This window comes from Dipodomys ordii, unplaced genomic scaffold (genome assembly GCF_000151885.1).
Source record: "Dipodomys ordii isolate 6190 unplaced genomic scaffold, Dord_2.0 Scaffold168, whole genome shotgun sequence".
Taxonomy (NCBI): domain Eukaryota; kingdom Metazoa; phylum Chordata; class Mammalia; order Rodentia; family Heteromyidae; genus Dipodomys; species Dipodomys ordii.
The window spans coordinates 1,577,123-1,604,431 of record NW_012267384.1 but is presented as its reverse complement, the minus strand read 5'-3'; the positions used below and the strand labels follow the sequence as shown (position 1 = coordinate 1,604,431).

General features: G+C 36.2%; 1 protein-coding gene across 3 annotated transcripts in view; it reads left to right on the top strand.

The window, feature by feature from the left end:
• Arhgap5 (Rho GTPase activating protein 5) overlaps window positions 1-27,309 on the top strand; it is a 66,088-nt gene that overhangs the window by 16,946 nt on the left and 21,833 nt on the right. For 2 of the 3 annotated variants that reach the window (XM_013033460.1, XM_013033461.1), the window contains exon 3: window positions 23,461-23,608. In XM_013033460.1, coding sequence (XP_012888914.1) covers window positions 23,461-23,608 — 148 coding nt within the window. The remainder of the gene's footprint in view (window positions 1-23,460; window positions 23,609-27,309) is intronic. The other variant, XM_013033462.1, reaches the window with a different exon arrangement.

Below are 27,309 nucleotides of genomic sequence, written 5' to 3'. Positions count from 1 at the left end.
TTTCCTCTGTAATTCTGTTTTCCATTGTGACCACCAGTTTTGCATTATCAATTTGATATACCGGTTTCATTCAGGGATACAATTAGAATAAAATAGTAACAGTTTTATAGTTGTGGAGATTTACTAATACTCCTAGGAAGGTCTTTTGTGTTTTGAGGCATAAGTTTCTGAAATTTCATTTGTAGAATTCTGGTTTAATTGGTTTCTGTCTTTTATATTTTTAATAGATGTTAAATCATCTGATAGCATTAAGTATTAAAAGTGTAAACATACATTTCTGTTAAACTTGTGTTTAGTACTTTTCATCAGTTAAGTGTATAGTCTTGTAAATTATCAAGACATATTTCCTATAGCTGATTACTGTTAATCAGGCTCAAATAAGATATAAATATTTTGGAAAGCTTAGTCTGCACGTTTTTCCTATGTACAATAACTTAGCATTATAGTTGAATAAAATACATTTTATTTTCAAAGTTTGAGCTGTAGTATTTATTTTATCACTATTCCTTAGTGTAGGTATATAAATACTTTTAAGACTTACCTAGACATACTTGTTCATGATATATACTACTATTAGTAAATATCTCTGGCAACGCTCCCACTCCAAAAACATGAGTGTTTTTTCTTTAGTTTGCATTTATAGATTGAGCATGTTAAATCTGAAAATCCAAACTCTGAAATGCTCCAAAATCTGAACTCTTGAACCCCAACATGATGGATGCCATATGTGGAAAGCACCACATGTGTAAAACTCTATACTTGACCTTACATAGTTAAAATAAAATGCAGGTATGCTAAAAATGTTGCACAGAATTACTGTATGTGTATGAGGCATTTATGAAACATAAATGAATTTAGTGTTTATATTTATGCCTCATCCCTATGTCATACTGTATATGTAAATATACAGTAAAATTTTGTAAAAATGGGAAAAAATTAAAATCTGAAACACTTCAAGCATTTCAGATAAGGAATATTTAATTAAATCTATATTACTAAAACTATCAAATGCTAACAAAAATCGAGAATCTATAGTGTTTCCCTTTTAAATTACATGTATATGTGTTGCCAGTTTTGCTCACAAATCTAATTATTTTGGTGGGTTTTTTTTGCTTTAGGTATAATTTCAATGTAGATAATTTCAAGAATACTAAATGAGCCTGACCCCAGTGACTCACCCCTATAATCTTAGCTACTCAGGAAACTGAGATCTGAAGATGGTAGTAAGCCAGCCTGGGCTCAAGTGGTAATCACCAGCCTGGAGGGAAGAAAGCTAAAAGACTGTGCCTTAGCTCTGAGTTCAAGCCCCAAACACATGTACACAATCACTCCCCTCCCCCCCACATACGTGTGCACGTACATGCACACACACACAAAGCATAATAAAAGAGTTCCTATATATCCACACACACACATACACACACACACACACACACAGCATAGTAAAGGAGTTCCTATATATCCTTAATCCAGATTTATCAGTTGTTCACAGTTTGCCCCCCTGCTTAAGGAGTGTGAGTATGTTTGTTTGAGATTCTGCATTCTCTGCCATTAAAAACTTCATTGAGTATTCCTTAAGCAAAAATGTTTTAGTAACAGTATAGCCATGTTGTCCCAAGATACACAGGTAGTTAGGCACCATATAGTTTTTCAAGTTTTTAATAAAAATGGTTGATCAGATTTCCAGATTTTTCATTTTGCTGTCATTTTTAAAAAATGTGATCTGTTTTCATGAAAGTTTGTTTCTTCAGAATTATTCTTTTAGGATAAATATACAACAGTGTAATTACTAGCTTGAAAGAACTTAAGTATTTCAGAGATTCATTAGTACTACAGTTATTTAGTGTTAACTGCTCAACCCTGATCACTTTGAGGGCAAGGAATGTGCCAGATTTATATTCTGGAATTTTTAGCATGACCTTTAACCCTAGTTAATGTATAGATAGTACTTTTCTTGAATTTAATGTTACTGTTCTTTGAATTGGACTCAGCTTCCTCAGACCTGATTTGTCCCATATAGTGACTTAACTATGTTTTATTGATTCTAAAGTCTTTATTTATTTTTTTTGGGGGGGGGTCCAGTCGTGGGGCCTGAACTCTGGGCCTGGGCACTGTCCATCAGCTCTTCAGCTCAAGGCTAGCACTCTACCACTTGAGCCACAGCACCACTTCCAGCTTTTTTCTTTTTGATTATGTGGTACTAGGAATCAAACCCAGGGCCTCATGCATGCAAGGCAAGTGCTCTACCACTGAGCCACCTTCCCAGCCCCTGCTATCAACTTTTGATACATCCAGATTTCACATCTGAAAAAAATGAAGACTTTAGGGGCTGGCTCAGTGGTAGAGTGCTTGCCTTAAGCTAAAGAGCTGAGGGACAGTGCCCAGGCCCAGAGTTCAGGCCCCATGACCGGACCCAAAAAAAAAAGTTGATAGAATAGTCATAATTGAGATGATGTATAGTTTTTTAAAATTCCTTTTCAGAGGCACATAAAATAACAGTGCTGTGTATAGTCATTGGCTTCTTAGATGAACCAAATAACATAAACGTTGTGTTTAATGTTTGTAACTATTTAATACCTTTGCACTTTATGTCAGTCTTTTCATCATTTACACTAACATGGTAAATGCTTTCTTTTCTTTCCTTTTGTTCTCTTTTTAGTACTATGATTTGAACTCGGGGACTTAATGCTTGTTGGGTTTGCTTCCTTAACTGGTACTCTACCATTTGAGACACACTTCCAGTTAAGTTCTTTGCTGATTATTTTGGAGAGGAAGACTCTTGCCCTTTTCTGTCTGGGCTGGCTTTGAGCTTTAATCTTCCAGGACTCAACTTTCTGAGTAATGAAAATTTAAGATGTGAGCTACCAGCACCCAGCCATAAATTGGCTTTAAATCATACTTTTATTACTTTCAGTTGATTAAAGTCACATTCTCAGCTTTCTTTTTTCTCAATTTTTTAGTTGCTTTGCACAAAAGTGTGTGTGTCTCTATTTATGTATGCATATAATATCTATCTTATAAAAAGAAGCTTCGTATAACATTGCTTTAACAGATTCATGTATTACATTTGTTTTTCCCTTTTTTGATAGTACTGTAGTTTAAACGTGGGACCTTATACTTGCTAGGCAGACAGGCACTCTGCCACTAAGCCAGGCTTCCAATCTTCTTTTTTTTCCACTATTAGTTATGTTGAGAATAGGATCCCCTGGGCTCAGGCCTGAATTATGATTTGCTCGATATATGCTTCCCATCATAGCCAAGATAGCAGGTGCATGCCACCATGTCCAGCTTCTTCCATTGATGAAATCCTCCCAATCTCAGCTTCTATTTGGTAGGATGGCACCATGCCTAGTTACTGACAGAAAAAAGTAGTCTTGTGTGTATGTCCAGGCTGCTCTCAAACCACAACCAGATTTCAGTCTCCCAAGAAGCTTAGAGGTTTGAGCCACAGGCCTTCAGCTTAGGCATTATATTTTGAATTCTAAGAACACTGAATAAATTGCTTTAAGTATATCTATATAGTTAACATCTCTCTATGACATTTTTTATTCATTGTAGAATGCCTAGAGAGCACTGTTATACCACTTAGTTTGCCTAAAAATTGCCCCCTGCCCCGCCGCCCCAACACACACATGGTATTATGGAGCTAACATAGGGCCTTGTGCATGCTTGCCAAATACTCTGCCACTGATCTACATCCCTAGCTCTGTAAAAATTGTTTCCATAGTGTAAACTGGACTTGAGTAATTGAACTTATATTTCAAGAAGCTAAAATGTTAACTTGGTAGACTGACCCTGTGCTTGGTCAAGATTAAGAAAATATTTTTAGAACAATTGAAAGATGTGTGATTAAGATTATAACATGGCGAAGAGGCCCATTGTCTTAAAACCAGTCTTCTGGGGTTTGAATTCAGGTTCATCCACTTAACTGCCTATATTACTATATAATTTCTCGGTACCTCCATCTAGGAAAGTGGAAGTAATCTTAAGGCTACTCTGAGAAGTAAATTAATATTTGTTTAGAACAATGCTTTGAATATGGTAAATTTGTTGAACAAAAAATAATTCTTTTATAATAGTCTGTGGCTATACATGTGTGTTTAAGGAACATTAAGGATAGAGAAAGTATGATTCTAGTTTTATAGAACATTATGAAAAAGAAAAGCATTTTTATTTTTTAAGGATATTTTACGTGGTGAAAGTCAGTTGTATAGCGGCATAAAACTGACAAGTAATATGATAAGGAAGCTCCCCTAGTCATGAATAACTGAAATAGCATTACATTTATGAGGGTCTTTTCTAAACTGAAGAACTATTTAGAACTAAAATTGGTTGGTTACGCAGAGTTTGTGCCAAAAGGAATGCTGTTCTAGAATTCAAATTGCAATGAAGGAAGAGATTAGTGTTACGTAATCTAGTTTCAAGATAGATATAAACATTAGTTAGAAAGTGATAGATTCAGAGGCTACATGAGCAAGCAAAAAAGCTTAAGTTGACTCTTTGAAAAGCTTAGACAAACTTGGCAACATTGATGACAAAACAAGACAAAGTCAAAGAGTGAATAATACAGTAATTCACTGGGAAATGTTCATGTTTGTATATGATGCGTTGATACTAGTTTGCTGAATTTGTTACATAATGTTCAGTTTTGGAACTATACATCATTGCTACTGTCAAAAAATGTTTGAATTATGAAGCTTACCTTGCTCCGAGGATTTTTGTTTTACTTTACTTATATTTAAGTAGTTGTACAAAGGTGTTTCAGTTCAACAAATCAGTTTCTAAGTGTAGTACATCTTGGTCAATGTCTTCCCTTCCATTTTTCTCCTTCATCCCATCTTTCCCAATCGTACTATCCCTACAATTTACATCGTTCCATTTTTGCTTCAAGGGTTTTTAAGTAAGGGACTGTGGACTATTAATAGCCAAAAACATCCAACAGTATACACAGGGGAAACTCTTATCCAATTTGGATTTGTAACTACATATGCAAAAAAAAATCACTTAATATTAGAAAATTGTATTTATTTTCCCTCAAAACACATTAAAGGTGAAATAATATGAAAATGACTGTAGAAGTCATGCTTATAAAATTAATAAAACTATAGGCAGACTACTAAATTAGGGACAGATTTTTTTTTTTCCTAGTAAGAGTTTAAACTGCCACATGCTTACTTGGCTTGCTTGCTTACTTGGGGCTTGTGCTTTACCACTTGAGCCATGCCTGCTGCCCTGCTTTATGCTGGTTATTTTAGAGATGGAGTCTCACAGACCTTTTGCCCTAGCTAGTTTTTAACCTGATCCTCTAGAAGGATCTATACAGGCAAATTCATGATCAATAATAGTTTGGTTAGCAAAATAAGCTAGCTGAAAGATGAAGAACCAAAAAGTACTTGTATCTCTATATATCAACAACAGATAACTTGAAAAAGTAATTAAGGGCGATGCCCTTAGCAGAAGCATGGCAAATTATCAAATCACCGGGAGTGACTACAATATGTAAACTTTTGCCACAACAAAATCAAAAAAGCACTGTTGAAAGGCATGAAAGACATAACAAATGGTGCAGCTCTTATCTTCCTATATATAAATATATTGCATTATAGAGAACTTGATGTTCTCAGACTGAAGTACAGATTGTGCTGTTTCTTTGAAAGTTCCGAGAGTTCCTAAGAAACTTGGAACACTGACTTCCATTAGCATATTTAGACAGGATTCAGAGTTGCAAAGCCCCTTCCTTCCTTCCTTCTTTCCTTCCTTCCTTCCTTCCTTCCTTCCTTCCTTCCTTCCTTCCTTCCTTCCTATCTTTCTATCTATCTTTCTTTCTTTCTTTTGCCAGTCCTGGCACTTGATCTCAGGGCCTAGATACTCCCTGAGCTTTTTTGGTCAGGGCTAGCACTCTATCACTTGAGCCACAGCTCCATTTCTAGCTTTTTGGTGGTTAATTGGTGATAAAGAATATGGCAGAGTTCCCTGATAGACGGTCTTGGAACCACAATTCTCAGACTTCAGAGCCACTCAGAGCCACTTGCACCTGGCTCTGGGTAGATCTTAGCTACGAAGATCTATCAGGAGAGTGGACTTGAGATTATTTAATTCTGAATTAATAGCACACTCATGCTATTACCACATGTGGTGAAGAGAACATAATATATCAAAGGAGGTCACTGTTCTGTTATTTGTCTAGGGTAGCAATATTCCTGTAAAGAGCCAGTAAATATCTTAGGATTATACATTCTGCTTAATTGGTCAGATCTGATACTGTAGTGCTAAAATAGCCATCAGTAACATATAAACTAATAAGCATGTCTTTGTTCTAATAAAGTTTTTCCAAAACAGGTGACAGGCTGGATTTGGCCTCCAGGTTGTAAAATTTTCTGGCGTTCTATTAGAATAAGTAGAATAAGAAGACCAAATTCTGAGTCCTGTTAACAGTGAATTTTTATTTAGCCTAAAAGTAATTTGAGGGTAGAGAGTAACTAGATTTATTTCTTGAGATGGCTTTATTGTATAGCAGTATGGAGAATGGGTTGAAGACTAGATAGGTTGAAGACCTAATTTAGTATATTAACAGTAGTCTTAGGAAAATTTATAAAAGCTTAGAGTAGGGCTGGGAAGGTGGCTCAGTGGTAGAGTGCTTGCCTTGCATGCCTGAGGCCCTGGGTTCGATTCCTCAGCATCACATAAGCTAAAAGAAAAAAGCCAGAAGTGGCGCTGTGGCTCAAGTGGTAGAGCGTTAGCCTTGAGCTGAAGAGCTCAGGGAGAGTGCCCAGCCCCAGGGTTCAGGCCCCACGACTGGACCACCCCCCCCCAAAAAAAAAAAGCTTAGAGTACTTGGAGTAAGGACAGGAGAATGGGATGGATTTGAAAGGTAATTCAAATTTATAAAGATTTGACAATATATTGCATATAGGAATAAGGATATTGAGAGGTCTGAAAGACACTTCTAAGGTTTCTGTCTTGTTTATGACTTCCTCAATAATTATGCTATTCATGAAATAGAGCATTAGAAACTTGCCAGGTTTGAAGTTGGTAAGTTGAGCTGTTTGGAGTCCAAGTGAAAATGTCAAATAGGCAGTTGAGTTAGAGATTCATATTTAGGAAACAATTAAATAGACATGTTAATGGATGAAAATCCCTTGGGAGTGAATATAGATGCTTGCCTAACAGTTGTTTTTTTTTTTAAACAATAATACGGGGTTTAAACCCAGGTTCTTATGCTTGCTTGGCAGGTGCTATGCCACTTGAGTCTACCTCCAACCCTAACTTAGATCTTTGAGGAAGTGCCAGTGCTGATGGCTCAATAAAAGAGATAATCCTAAAGAAGCATACTAAGAATAAACCAGAGGGACTTGGGTATGGCTCAGTGATGAGCATTTTTCTAGGTTGAAAACCCCTATTCTTCAGCTCTCTGTAAATTGAAAATAATATAACTGATCGTCTCTTAGCTTAACTCCTATAAAAATTCGGAGTTAATTATGTAGTTTTGAATTGTGATAGAAATTGGGAATGTATTTCAAGTGCCTGGCATGTAGAATTGCTCAAGAAACGGTATTACAGTGTGAGGCAGGCTCGAAATAGTTCATTGTATTCTTTCTGTATTTCATAACAATCATTTATCCCATTTGTTGGATTCATTTTCTGACTCATTTTAAAATTAAATACTCCTATGACTTTTCATTCTGTTTATGAATTCCTTTGAGAGCATTATTTTTATTTTTTGAGTCTAAGGTGGGAACCATAGTCTATGAATCTTATTCTCAGATTTCCTTATCTGGAAAATCATAACTTACAGGTATTACTGGCATCTAAAGATGACTTAGAGGTCCATTTCTTTTTCTTCCTTTTTTTTATTTTTTTGCTGGTTGACCTGAACTCTGGGCCTGGGCGCTGTCCCTCAGCTCTTCAGCTCAAGGCGAGCTCTCTACCGCTTGAGCCACAGCGCCACATCCGGCTTTTTCTGTTTATGTGGTGCTGAGGAATCGAACCCTGGGCCTCATGCATGCAAGGCAAGCACTCTACCACTGAGCTACCTTCCCAGCCCAGGTCCATTTCTTTTAAACTGAACATAGTTGCCATTTCTGCCAAAGAAGGATTTTCATGCTTAGCAGCCTGTTTTATATTCCAAAATGAGTTTAGTGTTTCAGGAACAAATCTCTAAGACAATCATTATTGCAACCAGCAGTAAGAAGTTTTTAAAAATCAAATAATCATATATAAGCATTTCTGCATAACAAATGAAATTTCGCAATGCTATGTAATTTATTTTGATTTTCTGTTAAACTAAAAAGAAATGCTGGCTATGACCTACTGATTGGGTTTTATAAAAGAAAGAAGCGCTTTAAGAAAAACTGAATGAGGAAAGTTATGTCATGTTAAGAAATGGCCAGTTCTTAACTGGTTAGTGGAGATGGGAGTGGCATACCCATATATATATTTTTTTCTTCAGTATCTACTCCACTTTTGTTAGCTTGATTAAGGTACAGAGTAAAATACTTTGGAGGTCTATGGTAGTGGATAAGTTAGTGTAAGTTAGATATTAATATGTAAGTCATGTAGAATGTAGTAAACATTATGTTTAAAGTTATTTGGCATGTGCCTTTTTTTGTTTGGTTTTGGTGCCATACTGGGGCTTGGACTCACAGCTTGGGTACTATCCATTAGCTTTTTCTCTACCACTTGAGCCACACCTCCATTGTTGGCTTTTTAGGGTTAAGTAAAGATGAGTCTCATAGACTTCCTGCCCAGGCTGGCTTAGAATCATGATCCTTAGATCTCAGTCTTCTGAGTAGATAGGATTACAGGCATGAGCTATTAGTGCCCAGCTTGATTTATGACTTCTAAAACCTGACAGTATTTATTAAGTAAAATACCATTTTAAAATAATTGATGTGCTAAGTGCCAGTGGCTCACACCTATAATCCTACCTACTCAGGAGGTTGAGATCTGAGGATCACAGTTCAAAGCCAGCCCAGCAGGAAAATCCATGAGACTCTCATCTCCAATAAACCACCATAAAATGGAAGTGGCTCTGTAGCTCAAGTAGTAGAGCGCTAGCCTTGAGCTGAAGACCTGAGGCACAGCGCCCAGGCCCAGAGTTCAAGCCCCATGACCAGCAACAACAACAAAAAATTGCTGTGCCCAGCACTGGTTGCTTACTGTAGAAAGACAAATTTTCCAGATCCAGTGGAGCAGGCTTACACTTTGATCAAGAAGTTCTCATTTAACAAAAATCTTATTTTCGGGGAATTACCTTGCATAAATTAGTTGGGAGTTGATTAAAGGTATTAATTGTAACTTAATAGGACAGAATGAGAGTCATTTCTATATAGAAAGTACGCTAAGAAAAATGAGAAAATTTCAAATGTCAAATTCTTCAAATGTCATCTTTTCTAGTATCTCTTTATCCTAAGCTCTGTCTAACCTCTGGTCAGAGAAATGGAATTATGCTAATGAACTTAGTTCTGAGCTTTTATCTAGGTGAAGTTCAGGATGAAGTTGGCTTTTTTCCAAATAGGGTAATGAGAATCTATAGGATACTATGGGTAAGATTTATATCCTGTTTAAAGTTCATCCCCTTTCCCTAGCACAGTATTTTGTACTGTGGTCTTGGTTTTATACTGTTAATAATAGATCTAATAAAGGGTCTGTTGAATGTCAATTTATTTTGACTCAAGAAAACTCGTTCAATAATCTACTTAGGAGGCTGATGCAAGAAGATTACATTTGAGCCCTAGAGTTTGAAACCAGCTTGGGCAAAATAGATATTGTGAATGAATAAATCAACGTATGGAAGAACAGATGGATGGAGTCTTAAAATTGGCTTCTTGAATAGCATTTCTGTGTCGGCCACACCAATTTATGGTACTAGATAAGTACAGATAGATAGTGTACTTACTTGCACTTAGATCTATGACTAAGTTTGCTGTTTCTACACAAAGCTTCACATATGCTAGGCAAATGCTCTTTTTGCTTGAGCCACATCCTATTTATTTAGTAGTTATTTATGTAGGGTTTTTTTTAAAGCAGTGTTGAAGTTTAACCCAGCTCCTTGTGCTTGTTAGATAGATTCTCTACCACTTAAGCCATACCCCAGCTCTCCAGTGTGTTTCTGATTTGTGTTCTAATAGATTATTTTAATAAGTTTAATTATAATTGTTAAGAATATAATCCATATGTGTCAAGAAGGTACTTCCTATAACAGAATATTGTGTTTTTATAAATTGATAGTTGTTACTATTTCAAGGCAAGATAAATGTATGGATTACCAATTTTATGACTACAAAATCTGGTATACTACAAATTGTTCTACTTCAAGAAGAGTTATTTTAGATCATTTTATTTCTATTTTGTTTTACACACACACACACACACACACACACACGCCAGCTGATTTCTCAAAGAGACAGGGTTTAATTTGTAACTTTTAGTGAAGAATTCTTGATGTTTCTAGTTCTTAGAACAGAATATAAGGATGTGACAAAGGAACTTTATGATTGTATCTTAATTTTGTCTATATAGTACACCTTGCATACTTTATATAAAATAATTGTTTTTAACTATTTTAGGATTTTTTAAATATAGTTGTTATTAAGGTGTTATTTGGAGGAGTTACCACAGCATAATTCGAAACTGTTTTAGCTTTTGAAAAATCTGAGGAAAAATTTGCATATACACCCTGGAAAAATACACATGCACAAAGTTTTAACTAGAGCTTTAAAGATTGCACATCCTTCCTAAAAACCAACTTATCAAACTTGGATTTGTTCTTGATCCAAGTCTTAACAGAGTGGTTCTCTACCAGAGTCTGTATTGCCCTCCAGGGAAGTCTGGAGTCAGTGTCTGGAGACAGTGTTAGCTGTTACAAGTGGGTATAGGGAATGCATCTAGTAAGTAAGGGTAGCTGCTAAACATTCAAAATTCACTGGCTGTTTCCTAAAATAAGATTATATGCTACCCAAAATGCTGAAGTTATGATACCTTGGTATAGCAAAATATAGTCTATTTTTAATTTTTTTTTTGTGAGAATACCGTACAGAGGAGTTACAATTACATGGGCAAGATAATGAGTACATTTCTTATCAAGCATTGTTGCCTCCTCTTTGTTTCCCCTTCTCATCCCTTCCCATAATCCCCCCCTCTCCCCACCCAATCCTCTCCTCCACACCAAAATTGTAAAGTTCGTTTTTCGACATAATGACTTGTACATCTCATTGTTGCAATGGGTCCACCTGTATCCCTTGTTAAACGATTTGTTTTTTCCCTACCCCTCCACAAATTATACCAACATCAAATACAGTGAAAGCAGGGGTTATACCATGGGGGAGGGACATACAAAGCAACATAGAAATCATCTTATAAATATGTCAGAAACAATTGCATGAAAGGAAAAAAAAACATTTGAATAGTTATCTTGGGGTTCATTCCCCTAATATCAACTTATCTGACCTTTTCAGCAGACTATAGGCTTTAAGGAAATATTTAGTAGTTGGGTATACATGGCTTGCTTGTACCTGTTAGTGGGAAAGCCAGATTTTTTTTTTCTCTCATAGATTGTAGCTTTTAATTCTCATGATTGAGTATGAATATGCCTTTAGGAAAGTAGATCAGAGCTACATACTATTGCTCTTTAACATATGACTTTTGTTGTTGTTTTTGTTTCAAAATGTGTTGATTCTATCCTACTGTTAGAGTCCTATGGAGGTTGGCATTCTTGCCTGCATTATTGCATTGACCTTTGTTTTTTTTTCTTATTTAACATTTTATTTTGAGATAATTGCAGACTTAAAAATCTGCAGTTACTTACATATTACATATGTCTTTACATATGATATAATACAAAGATCTCATGTGCTATTTTCCTAGTTTCCCAAATGTTAGAACATCTTGTATCAATACAGTGAGTGAGGTATGACAGTGTATTTTAGAGTTTCTCAGTTTTACTTGTATATGTGTATATTTAGTTTGCTGAAGTTTCTCACACTTACATGTATCTATGACACTACAGTAATAATGTAAAACCAATTCCATTAAATTACTGGAACACATAGGTTCCTGTCTCCAGCTGTTTTTTTACACTTATGGATAAAGTTGCTGTGAACATTTAAGTACAGATTTTTGTGTGATTGTGGGGTTTTAGTTTCCAGAAATGTCAAATAATAGCGATGTTGGAATGTTTTTAGGATAAATCTTGTGCACCGTCTTAAGTTCTTAATATGTAGTAAAATATAAACAAACGGTAGTTTCTAGTTTCTTGTGTCCTTATCCTTACATATAGTAGCCTGTCAAAAGTTTAGGTGAATAAATGGCTTATAGACCTTTCTGACTTTCAGAAATGTTCCTAAATACTTCCCTTCTTACATGTAAAGTTTACAGGGGTTTTTTGTTTGTTTGTTTGTTTTGTTTTTTGTAGTCATGGGGCTTGTACTTTGGGCCTGGGCACTGTCCCTGAGCTCTTCAGCTCAAGGCAAGTACTCTACCGCTTGAGCCACAACGCCACTTCTGGTCTTCTGGTGGTTTATTGGAGTCTCAAGGACTTTCCTGCCCAGGCTGGCTTTAAACCGTGATCCTCAGATCTTAGCCTCCTGAGTAGCTAGGATTTCAGGTGTGAGCACTGGCTTCCAACTAAGATTTACCTTTTAAACACTGTGCTTAAGCCTTACATTTAGTTATTTTGACATTTGCATACTATTTTAGATTACATATTACGTATGTCTTTGAATATGACATAATACAAAAGTCTCATGTGCTGTTTTCCTAGTTTGTTTCCTACATATGTGTTACTACATATCTGGTAGTGAAGTGGTTTCTTCATTATAAAGTGTATGTTACTTGAGGGCATTAATTTTCACTGGTTTTTGTATCTTTCATAGTAACCTAGCATGTTTTATACATACCAAATTTTCTTGTTCTTACACGTTGAAAATACCTAACTTTATCCAAATGAATTCACTGAGAAATGGCTATTTATTCTTGTAAGAAGAATATGTTATGAAGATAACAAGTAGAGTTTTGGTTTGTTTGTTTTTGGTGAATCCTGAAACAGTATGCCTAAGCTTGGACATATTATCTAGTGAAACTTTTTTTAAGCCGATAAATGAATTAGCAATACTTTAAGGTTTCCTGAAGTTATTGCTTAGTTTGTTTACTTCTTTCAAAGATTACCAAGTATGTTCTATGAGCTAGAGAGATACTGTGCCTGATCCTGGTACTTAAAAGAGAGAAAGTTAACTGTTCTAGATACTATTTTAGAAGTAGACATTGTCATGCTAATCTATCCCAGACTAGCTAGTAGCTTGAAGGCTCAGGCTGGCCTCAGCCTCTAATATTGCTGGGATTACAAGCATGTGGCACCATGCCCAGCTTCTTTTGTGTTTTCTTCCAGTATTTTCAGGACAAACATTTAGATCTTTGATGTGTTTTGTGATTTTTTTTCTACAAGTGAAGAGATGGGGGTGAAATTTTGATCTTCTGATAGTAGAAATCAAATTTTCCCATTCCCATTTATTGAGGAAGTTTTCCTTTCTGTAGTATATGTTTTTTCTGTTGGTCTGAAGTCTCTATTCTATTCCATTGTTCCTTTGACTTTTATGCTGGGATCTTGCTGTTTTTGTTGCTGTGGCTTAGTGATATCTCTTGGAATCAGGTATTGTAATGACTCATTTTGTTTATTTTGCTGTAGATTGCTTTGGGTCTTCAGTATCTTGTGCTTTTATATAAATTTTTAATACTTTTTTTTCCTAGCTCTATGGAAGAGGTCATTGGTTTTGTGTGTGTGTGTTTGTGAGCGAGTGTGTGTAAGTGAGAGTGTGTGTGTACATGCTCTACTATTATGGCCTGAACTCTGAGCCTCATCTGTTGGATCTGCTTTTTTACTCATAGAGGTGCTTTACCACTTGAACAGCACCTCAAGTTTTAGCTTTTTTATGAGTTAATTGGAGATAAGAGTCTGATAAGAGTTGTCTGAATAGCTAGGATTATAAGCATTACCTACCAGCTGTCAACGGGTAATTTTGTTGTTTTAAGTTTTTTGTAATTTCTGTCCTGTATATCTTTGATTTTCTTCATTAATTTTACTCCTAGATATTTAATTGTGCTTATTGTGAATGGGATTACTCTAATGATTTCGTCCTCAGCAAATTTATTACTGATGTGTACAAAAGCTATTTATTTTTATATACCAAATATGTATCCTAGTCCTTAATTCTTGCAACATTTCTAAAAGCTTGTCGGAGTCTTTAAGTGTTTCTCTATATAAAATAATAATCAATGATATAATTTGACTTTTCTCCTTTCCTATTTGTGTGCCCTTTATTTCTTTCCCTTGACAGATTGCTCTGGCTAAAAGTTTTAGTTCTGGATTTAATAAGGTTGAGGAGAGTATACACTGTTGTCTTGTTTCTGATCTTAGAAAATGCATTTAGCTAGTTTTGTGCTTTTTGTGGAAAGACAGTCCTAGAGCTTGACCTTGTATTTTAAAGGCTGGTGCAATTTCACTAAACTATACCTCCAAACATATTTTTGCTTCACACCAGAGCACATGATTATTTTGGCCTTCCCATCATTTCTGGGATCATGGTTTCTCTCCATGAAAATAGAATGTCTCAGACATTTCTACCTGGGCTGGCCTGGAATCAATGATCATCCCAATCTCAGTTCCCCATATGTCATGTGACATATGGGAGTTGAGTTGCCACTGTGCCCAGTTATAGATTGAGATGAGTCTTATTAACTTTTCTGCAATGCTGGCCTTGAACCACATTTTCCTCCTCTCCTGTTCTTAGCCTCCCTAAGTAGTTTAGATAATAGGTATGAGCCACCTGCACCTAGACCTTTCAGCTTTTTCCCATTCAATATGATATTTCTATGGGTCTGTTATTATAGCCTTTATTATTTTAAAAGGGAATCCTTCTATACCTAATTTGTTAAGTTGGGCATCATTTTATTCTTTTCTTTGCACTGTCTTTAAGTAGCTTCTGGTTAGTTGGGTTTGTTTTTATACCAAGTCAGACTTTTATAGCTAATTTATTTCATTTGTATTTATTTTTATATACTTCAGTTTCTTTTTTCTCTTAATGTATTTATCATTAGCAAAGAAAAAGAAATATTCATTCACATATAGTTTTGTTTTTTATTTGCACCAGTAGTGGGGCTTGAACTAAGAGTCCGGGCATTGTCCTATAGCTTTCTGCCACAAGGCTGGTGCTCTACCAGCTGAGCTACAGCTCCATTTCAGTTAATTGGAGATGAGTCCCATGAAATTCCTGCCCTGGCTGGCTTCAAACCACAATCCTCAGACCTCAGCCTCCTTAGCAGTTAGGACTACAGGTATAAGCCACTGGAGCCCTGCCAGTTTATTTTTAAGTACAAAGCCCTATTTCATTTTGTCATTTTTAACCCCTCCCCACAAACAGTATGTCACGATACCCTGTCATCATTCACTAACCTACATTATCTCATATACTACCCTGTATCACTCCATTTTTAAATAGGTCATAGCTTTTGGTTCTTTATAGTTTTTTGGTTTTTTGTTTCTGTTTTTGTTTTTTGTCTGTCGTGGGGCTTGAACTCTGGGCTTGGGTGCTATCCCTCAGCTCTTCAGCTCAAGGCAAGTGCTCTACTGCTTGAGCCACAGCGTCACTTCCAGTTTTTTTTTCCTGGTGGTTTATTGGAGATAATAGTCTCATAGAGTTTCCTGCTCAGGCTGACTTTGAACCATGATCCTCAGCTCTCAGCCTCCTGAGTAGCTAGGATTACAGGTCTGAGCCACTGGCGCCTGGCTCTTAATATAAAGTTCTTATACATTGTAACTTGAAAAATTATATCATTTGTGAGTTTTCAGGTTTTCCAAGTCAGTTAGACTAAAGAAATTCAAGACATGATGAAGGTGGATGTTCATGCTTTCTTCAAAGCTCTCCTGTTTACTAGATTCATCAGCAAACAGCAACATCAGCACACAGCATAATAGCATCCTATTCGCTGACTCATCCCAGCAAAGACTCAAGGACTCTGCATAGCTTCATTCTGTCCATAGGTTCACATTCTGCCCACCAGCACCATCATTCTGCCCCCCACCCCCTCCTGGGTCAGCACCATCGTCACATCCTGTTTTCTAGTGGTGTGGGTACTCTCCATAGGCATCTGGTCAACAACTATGGTTCCATAAGGCAGTACATGCATACCTAGTGTCAAGGTTATTACCTAAGGTAGTGCATGCGTACACGACTCAGTTCCATGAATATGTTGAATCAGCTGAATCCTACTCCTTTTAAAGTTCAGGCCCAAAATTCTCTGGAACTTATGCTAAGAGAAGGCTGACTTGCTCCATTTAAAGATTATATTTTATTTCATTGCCAGACTGCAGTTACTTAAAATTAGTTTTATATTTAAGTGTATATAGTGTTCATTTTTATGTTTTTATAGCATAAATTCACCAAATACAAGTTCTTTTTTGATATTTATTTTGTTGCATATTTATGATTTTACATAATGCTGTAACTAAATTTGTTGCATATTTGATAGCTTTCTAAAAATTTATAATTGGTAGTTACCTATGCCTAAATGACATGCTGAATTTGGGTATTTTTGTTGTTGTTTGGTTATTTTTGGAACTGGGTTTGAACTTATGCAAATACTCACACTTGAACTATATCCTCAGTATTTTTGCTTTTAATTTTTCTTATATGGTTTTGTGCTTTTGCTTGTGGACTTGATACTCCTACCTCTTTAGTAGCTGGCATTTCAGGTGTGCACCTGGCCCCATATAAAGAATTCTTGACCTGTCTTTTTCCTATGAATGTCCCTGTAGAGGAGTCTTCTAGCTTCTAATTTTACTGAGAACTCTGAAACTAGCCTGGTATTTTCTCTTGACTGTTGGTAGTTTGCTTCTTCTGATGATTCACTATTTGCTACTTGTCTTTCTTTCTTAGTATATAGTGAGTTCATCATTTAAGAAGAGACCTCAAATATCTTTTAGGACCATTTGTACTATTTGTTTCACATACTGTTCCAGATTTTTGGGAATACGTTGGTAATAGATAATGGAAAATAGATAAAAATTGCTGCCTTTGTGTGAAGCTTGTGGTACACCAGGAAGAGCCTCCTCTCCCAAAGGAAAGATGAGACATGAGTGAATTATGTAGTGTGTGGGGAGAAAAAGCAAGAGGAACTGGAGCTAGAGAAGACATCAATATTGCTATTTCTAGTAGGCTGATCATTCTGGGTATCATTAAGAAAATAAAGGGAACTGCCATTGTGTAAGTCATAAGTAAAAAAACATTTTTGGCATGTTAAAATTGTGATTCTTTGAAGTAAATGATGAAGTAGAATGAAGTCAGAATGTAAAGGGACATTGGAAGACATACAGATTATATATAACATTGCAGACCATTAGTTGAAAAGTCAGTCTTTCTGATTGCTCTTGAGAATGGGCAATAGGGAATTAAGGTATAAGCAGTTAATGCAGTAATCAACATACATGAAGGGATGGTAGCTTTATGGACTAAGGAGTTTACAGTAAAGATAGTGGAAATGGAGTTTATATCTATCCACTTGCTTAACCGTTAGAAGGAATGGGCTATGAGAGGAAAAGAAGAGACCAAGTATGACTCAAAATCTTAAACCCATGTGACTTAAAAGGAATAAATTTTTAAAAATGAGATGAAAAGGGAAGACAGGAATTTTGGACACATTAAGAAAAAAAATCAGACTTTCAAATGAGTTTGTTTCACATTAATCTAGTATTTAGGAGAAAGAAGTAAACTCAGAGTATTAATTTGGCTTGGTGAGTAGATAATGTTTCCAAAGGGTTGAGTATAGATGGAAAAGAAAAGGCAACAAGGGAATGGGGCTCACATACTCACATTACAAAAGAGACTGAGAAACTTAAAGAGGGGAGAAAAAGTTTCTTCCAAGTCCAGTGAAGAAAGATACTGCTAAAAGTCAAGTAAGATGAGAACAGAGAACCTAACCATTGCCCAACAATAATTAGTGAACTTAATAAGATCAGGTTTGGAGTAATGTTGAGAGGGACAGACTCACTTTGAGTGTCTAAGAGTAAAAGAAAGGAGAAGAATTGAAACCAGCTACTGCATAATTTGTCTACCAAAGATAATAGCATCTTGGAGCAACATCTAGCAAGGAGAGGAAAGATTGCAACTTTTTCAAATGGAAGCAAACCTCCACTTAATATATAAGTATATATTTATATATATATTTAATTATATACTTTGGTTATATTATGTATTACAATAGTGGTATAATAGAGTAATTTAGCTGTCTTTTCCATTTTATTCCTTTTAAAATGCTGTGTTGTAAAGGTGATAACAGATAAGTTAATTATTGAGTACATTTCTTTTTGAACAGTGTCATCTCATCCCTCATTTCCTGTTTTTTCCCTCTTGATGCCCTTGCTCCCAAGTTGTATAGTTCATTTCCAAAATAGTGTCTAGTGAGTATCACTGCTGAATTAGTTCACCCTTTGTCCCACTGTTTCTATGCTTCCCCTTCTGCTCCCCAATTAAGCTTACATACAAGACAAGGGATGCAGAATTTTAAAAACAGTGCCAAAAAGGAAAAACCACAAACAGTACAGTATCCATTTTATTCTTAGTGATTTAATTATAGGTAAATTTTCTACTTGCTATTTCTAAAGAGATTTTTATAGATAGATTTTTTCAGGTTCTTTTAATTATAGGTAAATTTTCTACTTGCTATTTCTAAAGAGATTTTTATAGATAGATTTTTTCAGGTTCTTTACATTTCTTATTGTCCCATTTCTTTATTTTTTTATTTCAAAAATTACTTTAATTTTCCTGGTTTGGTTTGCTGGGCTTAAGTTTTGTTCATGTTTTTTGGTTACCAGTGTGTGGACTTCAGAAACAAAACTTTTTTTTTAAGTACTAGAGATTTACCTTAGAGCCTCACATTTGCTAAAGTGGCACTGTACCGCTTAAACCACTCCTCAAACCTTTTTTCAAATAATATCTCAACACTCTTACCCCAGGTTGGCCTCAGACTGATCCCCCCACTAGTGCCTCATCAGTACTGGAATTAAACATACCATCACACCAGATTGTTTTTTTTTTTAATTGTAAAGATACTGTACAGAGGGCTTCCAGTTACATGAGTAAGGCAATGAGTACCTTTCCTATTGAGCATTGTTACCCCCTCCTTTGTTTTTCTCCTCTATCCCTTCCCACCCCACCTTCTTAAAACCTTCCTCCTCCCCCTGCCCAAGTTGTAAAGTTCGTTTTCAACATAGTGTCTTGTACATCTCATTGTTGCAGTGGGTCAACCTGTATCCTTGTTTCAGCATTTTATTTCCCTTCCCCTCCCCAAATTAGAAAAATGTATATACAAGATGCAAGGCACTGGAATGAAATACAGTGACTACAGGAGTTATACCATGAGGGAAGAACATACAAAAGAAACAAAGAAAATCACAAAGTACATTAAAAACAACAGTGACAAAGAAAAAACCTCTATCTTGGGGTTCATCTCACTTAGGGAAGAGCATACAAAAGAAACAAAGAAAATCACAAAGTACATTAAAAACAACAGTGACAAAGAAAAACCTCTTGTGTCCCTATCTTGGGGTTCATCTCACTTAGCATCATCTTATATGGTCATATATACGTAGCTTTTGATCTTTTCTGCTTGTCTGATAAGATTATCTTAGATGTATACTATTAATTGAAGATAAGGGAAACTATGGGACCTGTGTTTCTTTGGGTCTGGCATACTTAATAGAATTTTTTCCAAGTCTTTCCATTTCCTAACAAATGGGGCAGTGCCATTCTTTCTGATGGAAGCATAGAATTCCATTACTTTCTCTCTCTCTCTCTCTCTCTCTCTCTCTCTCTCCCCCCCCCCCCAGAGCCTCTGGGTTGGTTCCATATCTTAGCTATGGTGAATAATGCTGCAATAAACATTGTTGTGCTGGTAGCTTTAGTATGGCCTTGTTTGTGATCATTTGAGTAAATGCCCAGAAGTGGAATTGCTGGGTCATAGGGGAGCTCTATGTGGAGTCTTTTGAGGAACTTCCATACTGCTTTCCAGAGTGGTTGAACAAGTTTACTCCCACCAGCAATGCAGTAGGGTTCCCTTTTGGCCACATCCCCTCCAGCACCTGTGGTTAGGTTTCTTGATCATAGCCATTCTAACTGGGGTGAGGTGAAATCTCACTGTTGTTTTGGTTTGCATTTCTTTTATGGCTAGAGAGGTTGAGCATTTCTTCATGTGTCTATTGGCCATTCTTAATTCGTCTTCAGAGAAGTCTCTCTTTACCCCACTTATTAATGGGGCAGTTGTTTCTTTGAGGACTTGTTTTTTGGGGATTTAATTTTTTGAGTTCTAGGTATATTTTAGATATGAGGCCCTTGTCTGTTGTATGACCAGTGGAGATCTCCCAATTCGTGGGCTTTCTTAAATTGATCTTGCTAGCCATGTTCTTTGCCATGCAGAAGCCTACTTTCCCTAAAATCTCACATAGATTTAGATTTTTTTTTGAGATAGGATCTTACCAACTTTTTCTTAGGGCTTGTTAATGCTGCTCTCCTCCCCATTTCTGCCTCCAGAGAAACTGGAGGTGAGAGCTACTACATATAGCTATGCTTTATAATGTTACCAATTACAATATTATTTGAGGATATTTATGATATTACTGAAGTAACAGGAGCATTTTCATATTCTGGAATGAGCTATTTATATTCCTCTTCCTGATCCTGTTTACATTTACTGAGAATTATATCTGCTGGACACTTAATTGATAATATTGTTTATATTGTTTGCAAACGAGATGTTTATTTTACTTTGAGTATGCTTTTGAAGACATGAGATTTGCTTAAGTTTCTAGAAAAAAGACTGGATATTTATATTTAAGCAGAAATTAAGATGAACTCATGAAAGTAGTAAATAAAAAGTGGATTATTGTTGATAAGTGAGATCTTGTTTTCAAAATATAAGTATTTGATTATAGACAATTCTGACTAATGGTTTGTCAGAAATCATCCGTGTAAGCAATACATCGTACTACTCATTTTTCTTTTGCGTTTCAGAGAAACTTAGTAACCAACTAATCTCAATTTATAAAAGAGGTTATAAATTACATCATTTTGAGTTGATATAAGTTTATAACTTGTAGTAGTTGGCAACTGTTGGCTGAGGGATGGATCACAGAATAACTCATTCCTGACTCATAGTCCTATGTTTGAAAGAACTACCTGAAGTGAGTTGAGAACTGTGGGTTACAGGGTTAGTCATGTCTCAAGTGGTAAACACTAGCCCAGCAAGCAAGCTGGTAAGCAAGCACAGATAGCCAGTATTCGTGGTTTCCTAGGTAAGGGTTAGATATCACTTTTTTCTTCTTTATCCCAAAGGGTAAGGATAGAATAGTGCCATTAATTCCAGAGTTTTGATTGATTCCCAGAAGCAGTACTGAAAAGACAGGTTTCTAAGATTTGGTTGACACAGTTACAACTAAGTAACTAGTTAGCTTTTCTTATAACTTCGGGGTGCTTGAGTCATTTTTGCCTTAGATTTCACTTTTCCAATAAAAAATGATGCAGCTTGTAGTTTGCAAATTGTGAAGCAGGCTTCCAAGGGAAAAGAAAAAGTGTCAGCCATTTTAACCTCTGCTTTGAAGTTATAGACGCTTCCTTTCTACTTTTCTTACACATGGTTCTATTTTGGTGATGTGATGATCATTTATAAAGAATAAGGATCCAGAGCATTTGACTAGGTGGGTTAGATTTTGAGCCAACACTCTGATAATATTCAAAGCACCTACATATACTGTGTTTAGTCTGTGTAAATAAGCTAAACCAGATAATGTTGTATATGAGGGTTTAGAAGTTAAGATTTCATGAGCTCTGTGCTGGGAGGAACAATCTGAAATGGAAAGGGCTTTGGTTCAAGGTAACTGCTCATGAACATGAAAGCACTTAAGTATTGAAGATACCTAAAAAAGAATATTAAATGAGCTATCCAAAGGAAAAAAATGGGAAACTTAAGATGAGAACTTTTTTAAACCTTGGATGGTGTGCTTGTTTGCCCTCTCTTCTTTCCTCTCTACTTCTGTGACTAGAAATAGTGGGTTTTTTTGTAAGTAATGATACTTAGGACCAGTATGAATAGATTTCTGCTTTATACCAGAGACAATAAAAGTTTCCAGAAAAACTAAACTGAAAAAGGAACCAGAGGTATCAATAAAAATGCTCTCACATCCTCCTAAATTTTCTGACAGCTGGACTGGGAATGTGGCTTTGCAGTAGAGTGCTTGCCTAGCAGGCATGAAGCCTTGGGTTTGATTCCTCAGTATCACATAAACAGAAAAGCCAGAAGTGGCACTGTGGCTCAAGTGGTAGAGCACTAGCCTTGAGCACAGACAGGCTCAGGGACGGTGCCCAAGCTCTGAGTTTAAGCCCCAGATCTGCCCCCCCCCAAAAAAAAAAACTCTGACAACTTTCTCATTTCCCTATACTTCAGAGACTTTTGTTGTTGGTGGTGGTCTTGGGGCTTGAACTCTGGGCCTGGGTACTGTCCCTGCGCTCTTCAGCTCAAGGTTAGCGCTCTACCTCTTTAGCCACAGCACCACTTCCAGTTTTCTAGTGGTTTATTGGAGATCAGAATCTCACGGACTTTGCTGCCCAGGCTGGCTTTGAACCATGATCCTCAGATCTCAGTCTCCTGAGTAGCTAGGATTACAGGCATGAGCCACCAGCACCCAGCTTCAGAGATTTCTTAAACTGATTGTATACAATGGAATATCTATACTGATGTCTGCTACACTTTACTTCAAAAAAGATTAACACAGACTTAGCAATTTGTATTCAGACAATTCAAATTAAGAATCCATTTTCTCTTTAATACTAACTTAAATTCTGAAAATTCTTAATTTTGTTTTTTACTATTGTGAAAATGTTTTATGCATTCTTGCAAAAATTATGTTGGCATTTAAGAAATAGTAGGTAGGAAAAAATTAGAAGAAAAGATAAACTGGGGGTACTAAATAGAGTTATTTAGCTTCACTATATAATCAATCATAATTTATTTGTTCTTACAAATGTAGATTTACACAAAAGCTCATTGTATGTACTTCAAAGGCCAGATTAACAGACCACACAAACTGAACTGGACATTGCTTACTCCTAATTTGTCCTTTGAGTTGGCATTGAAAAAAATGATGCTTTCTACTGTCCCCCTACATAATCTTTCTAGTCTCTACCTATCTAGTCTTACTAGTTGCAAAAGAGCTTTTCCTTCTAGTCAGCTGTTCACCCTCCCACCCTTGTTGGCTTTTGTGTGTCCATTGCTCAGAATTTGATCAAGCCTTTATTGATGGGCATTGATTGGATGTGTCTTTTAAATATTTCTTTTGATCCAAAAGTGTGTATTTACATTGCTTGATAATCTGAAGGAAATTAATACTAATAGTTTTAACTTGAATATGTTTTCTTATAGCAGAAAAAGAAAATTAAGAACTTCAATCCACCAACACGTAGAAATTGGGAAAGTAATTACTTTGGGATGCCCCTCCAGGATCTGGTTACAGCTGAGAAGCCCATACCACTATTTGTTGAAAAATGTGTGGAATTTATTGAAGATACAGGTAGGATAGAAGTACCAACACAAGAGAATTGATTTGAAAATTTGTTTCACCAACAGTTTGTCTCATGTTTGGGAGTTGATAGGCTAAAATTTGAAGGAGATTTATATTTGTCATTAGCATAGTCTTGAGTATTTACTCTTAATATAACCATCTGATATTTGAAAGAAGTTTTGTGGTCTTCTCATGAGTCTAATAAATAGCTAAAAGTTGAAAACTAAAATTTAAAACTTACCTAATTCTAGAATTTAGAATGACTTCATTACTATATTAAGCTATTATTAGGTCATTTGATTTGAATCAGTAATTTTTAAAGTTTTCAGTATTTTCAATCTAATACTAGTTAACTGTTTCACACAAGAAATTTTTTTTCCTCTTAAAATTTAAGTCAAGCCAGGCACTGGTGGCTCACATCTGTAATCCTAGCTTCTTGGGAGGCTGAGATCTGAGGATTACGGTTCAAAGCCAGCCCGGGCAGGAAGCTCTGAGACTCTTATCTCCAGTTAACCACCAGAAAACCAGAAGTGGTGCTGTGGCTCAAGTGGTAGAGCGCTTGCCTTGAGCTGAAGAGCTCAGGGACAGTGCCCAGGCCCAAAGTTCAAGAACCACTACCAACACCAAAACAAAAACACAAACAAAAAAACTTAAGTCAGTTAAAGGTACACAAAAAACAGCTCACTGTATTTGTGACATTACTGTTTATTTAGTCCCAGCTATTGTGGTTTTTACATGGTTTGAGTTAAAACAAAATATTGAGAATGTGCAGATATCATTTTAATAATAAGCTTGTTCTTAGGATTATTTTGCATGATATAAATTAAAATGAAAAACAGTTTGACAGTCAAAGGTAAGGAATGAGGTCAAAGATTGTTATGCTTGGGTATATTTAAAATGAATGCAGGTTAACTTTGAAACTAGTGATTGAACGAACTACAGATTTTAAATGATGTAAAAAATATGAGCTGTCAGTTTTAGCTTTATTTTTACTTAATGAACTTTTTTTTGATAAATAAGCATTGTTTTGTCTAAAAATAGTATACCCATGTCTGAACTAAATAATCAAGCTCATTTTTGCTCCTCTTTGTGCCTTGCCCTTTAAATTATCAATTGAGGTCTACACTCACTGGTTTGTCTATTTGGTGAGGAACTTACAGTTTCAATAAGGATTTGGAAATTGGGGAAATACTGTCATTCATTAGTATTATAGTTGAAATAGCAAGTATCCTCTTCCTTGAGTTACTAAGTGTTATAGAGCCTACATTGTATATATTGTTACTCTTTTTCATTCAGTTAATACTTGAGAGATGTGTTTTGGGCAAATTTCTTTTTTGTATTTTTGTTACTTTGTGTGTGTGTGCTGGTACTAGAGCTTGAACACAGAGCCTCATGGTCTTGCCTAGCTTTTTCCTCAAGAGTGATATTCTACTATTTGAATCACACTTACATCTCTGACTTTTTTTGGGGTAATTTAAATTAGAGTTAATGGACTTTTCTGCCTGGGGTGTCTTTGAACCTCACTCCTCAGGTTTAACCTCCAAAGGTGTTAGGATTACAGTGTGAGCCACTAGCACCTGACTGTTCATCTTTAGTACAGAAGAAATACAAAGATTCTTCTTGTTTTTTGTTATTGTTGTTTTTGTTTTTTTTTTCTTTTTGTTTTGCTGGTCCTGGGCTTGAACTCAGGGCTCGGGCTCTGTCCCTGAGCCTCTTTCTACTCAAGGCAAGTGCTCTACCACTTGAGACACTGTACCACTTTTGGCTTTTTCTTTTTTCTTTCTTTCTTTTTTTTTTTGCTGTCCCTGCACTCTTCAGCTCAAGGCGAGTGCTCTACAGCTTGAGCCATAACGCCACTTCCGGTTTTCTAGTGGGTTATTGGAGATAAGAGTCTCACGGACTTTCCTGCCCAGGCTGGCTTTGAACCTCGATCCTCAGATCTTAGCTTCCTGAGTAGCTAGGATTACAGGCATGAGGCACCCGACTAACTTCTGGCTTTTTCTGAGTAGTTTATTAGAGATAAGAGTCTCATGGACTTTCTCCCCTGAGTAGTTTATTAGAGATAAGAGTCTCATGGACTTTCTCCCGGGCTGGCTTTGAACCATGATTCTCAGATCTCAGCCTCCTGAATAGCTAGAATTATAGGCATGAACCACTGGCACCCGGCTCAAAGATTCTTATAGTATTGGTTTTCCTGGTTTGGATTTGAATAATTCTCATTTTCTTCAGCAGTGTAATTAAGCCTAGTGGATATGAATGAATGGTTGTAAAATAACTTTAGGGATTGAAAATAACTATGAATTACTAGTTATTAATATAATTTAAATTTCTATTACTATATTTAAGAATTTTGGTTTCTTGAATATTTTCATAATGATTGAAAGATTTGGCTCGAAGAAAATCAATTTCAGGTGCAAGATAAAATGAAATTCTGATCTAACTCTTACTGCAGCTTAAATTAGTCCAGGTCAGCTAATAAGTAGTTCGTTCATTTAAGTGCTTTGATAGAAATATACTAAGGTACTATAAGACTAAGAATAGAAAAAAAAAAAAGCACCAATGCTCTTGTAGTATTATAACTTGATTTTATTACTAATTTTAAAGCTGCTAGGCAGTTTTAGCACAAATTTTCCAAGTGCTTAAGAGTTCCATTTATGTGCTGAATATGGTGATACATTCTGTAATCTCAGCAGGGTATGCTCTGACTGAACTGAAGAAGCAAGAACTGAAGCCCAGACTGGACTGCATTGCAAACCTCTGTCTTTAAAAAACAAAACATACCAGTTTTCAATTGGCAACTTGCAATGTGGATTGTATATATAGCATAGCCATCTTTAGGCTTAACTTGTAGTCATGGAAATACCTTGCAGTTGCCCTTTTTTATTGTCAAGGTGATGTACAGAGGGATTACAGTTACATAAGTAGGGTAATAAGTACATTTTTTGTCAAACTTGTTACCCTTTCCCTCATTTTTCTCTTGCCTTCCCATTATTTTAAAATTGTACTTTGCTTCTTTATGTGGTACTATAGTTTGAATTCAGAGCCTCATACTTGTTAGGCAGACACTCTTGTGCTGAACCAGGTCTTCTGGCCTGTTGTTCAGTTTATATTTTTTGTTTGTTTGTTTTTTGCACCAGTCCTGGGGCTTGAATTCAAGGCCTGGGCCCTAAACCTGAGCTTCTTTTGATCAAGGCTAGCACTCTACCACTTGAGTCACAGCACCACTTCTGGTTTTTCTGTTTATGAGGAATTGAACCCAAGGCTTCATTTGCTAGCCAAGCACTCTACCACTAACACACATTTCTAGCTTCAGTTTATATATATATATATATTTTTTTTTTTTTTTTGGGTCCGGTAGTGGGGCCTGAACTCTGGGCCTGGGCACTGTCCCTCAGCTCTTCAGCTCAAGGCTAGCGTTCTACCACTTGAGCCACAGTGCTACTCTCGGCTTTTTTCTTTTTGCTTATGTGGGGCTGAGGAATCGAACCCAGGGCCTCAGGCATGCAAGGCAAGCACTCTACCACTGAACCACCTTCCCAGCCCTTCAGTTTATATTTTTGAGATAAGGTCTTACTTACTGTTATTATATATACACCTGGATGGCAGACTGCTTATGTTAGGCTTCCTGTCATTGCTAGGATGGCAGGAGTGCATCATCATATCTGGTCACCCTCCATTGACATAGATTCTTCTTTGCTCAGGATGGCCTT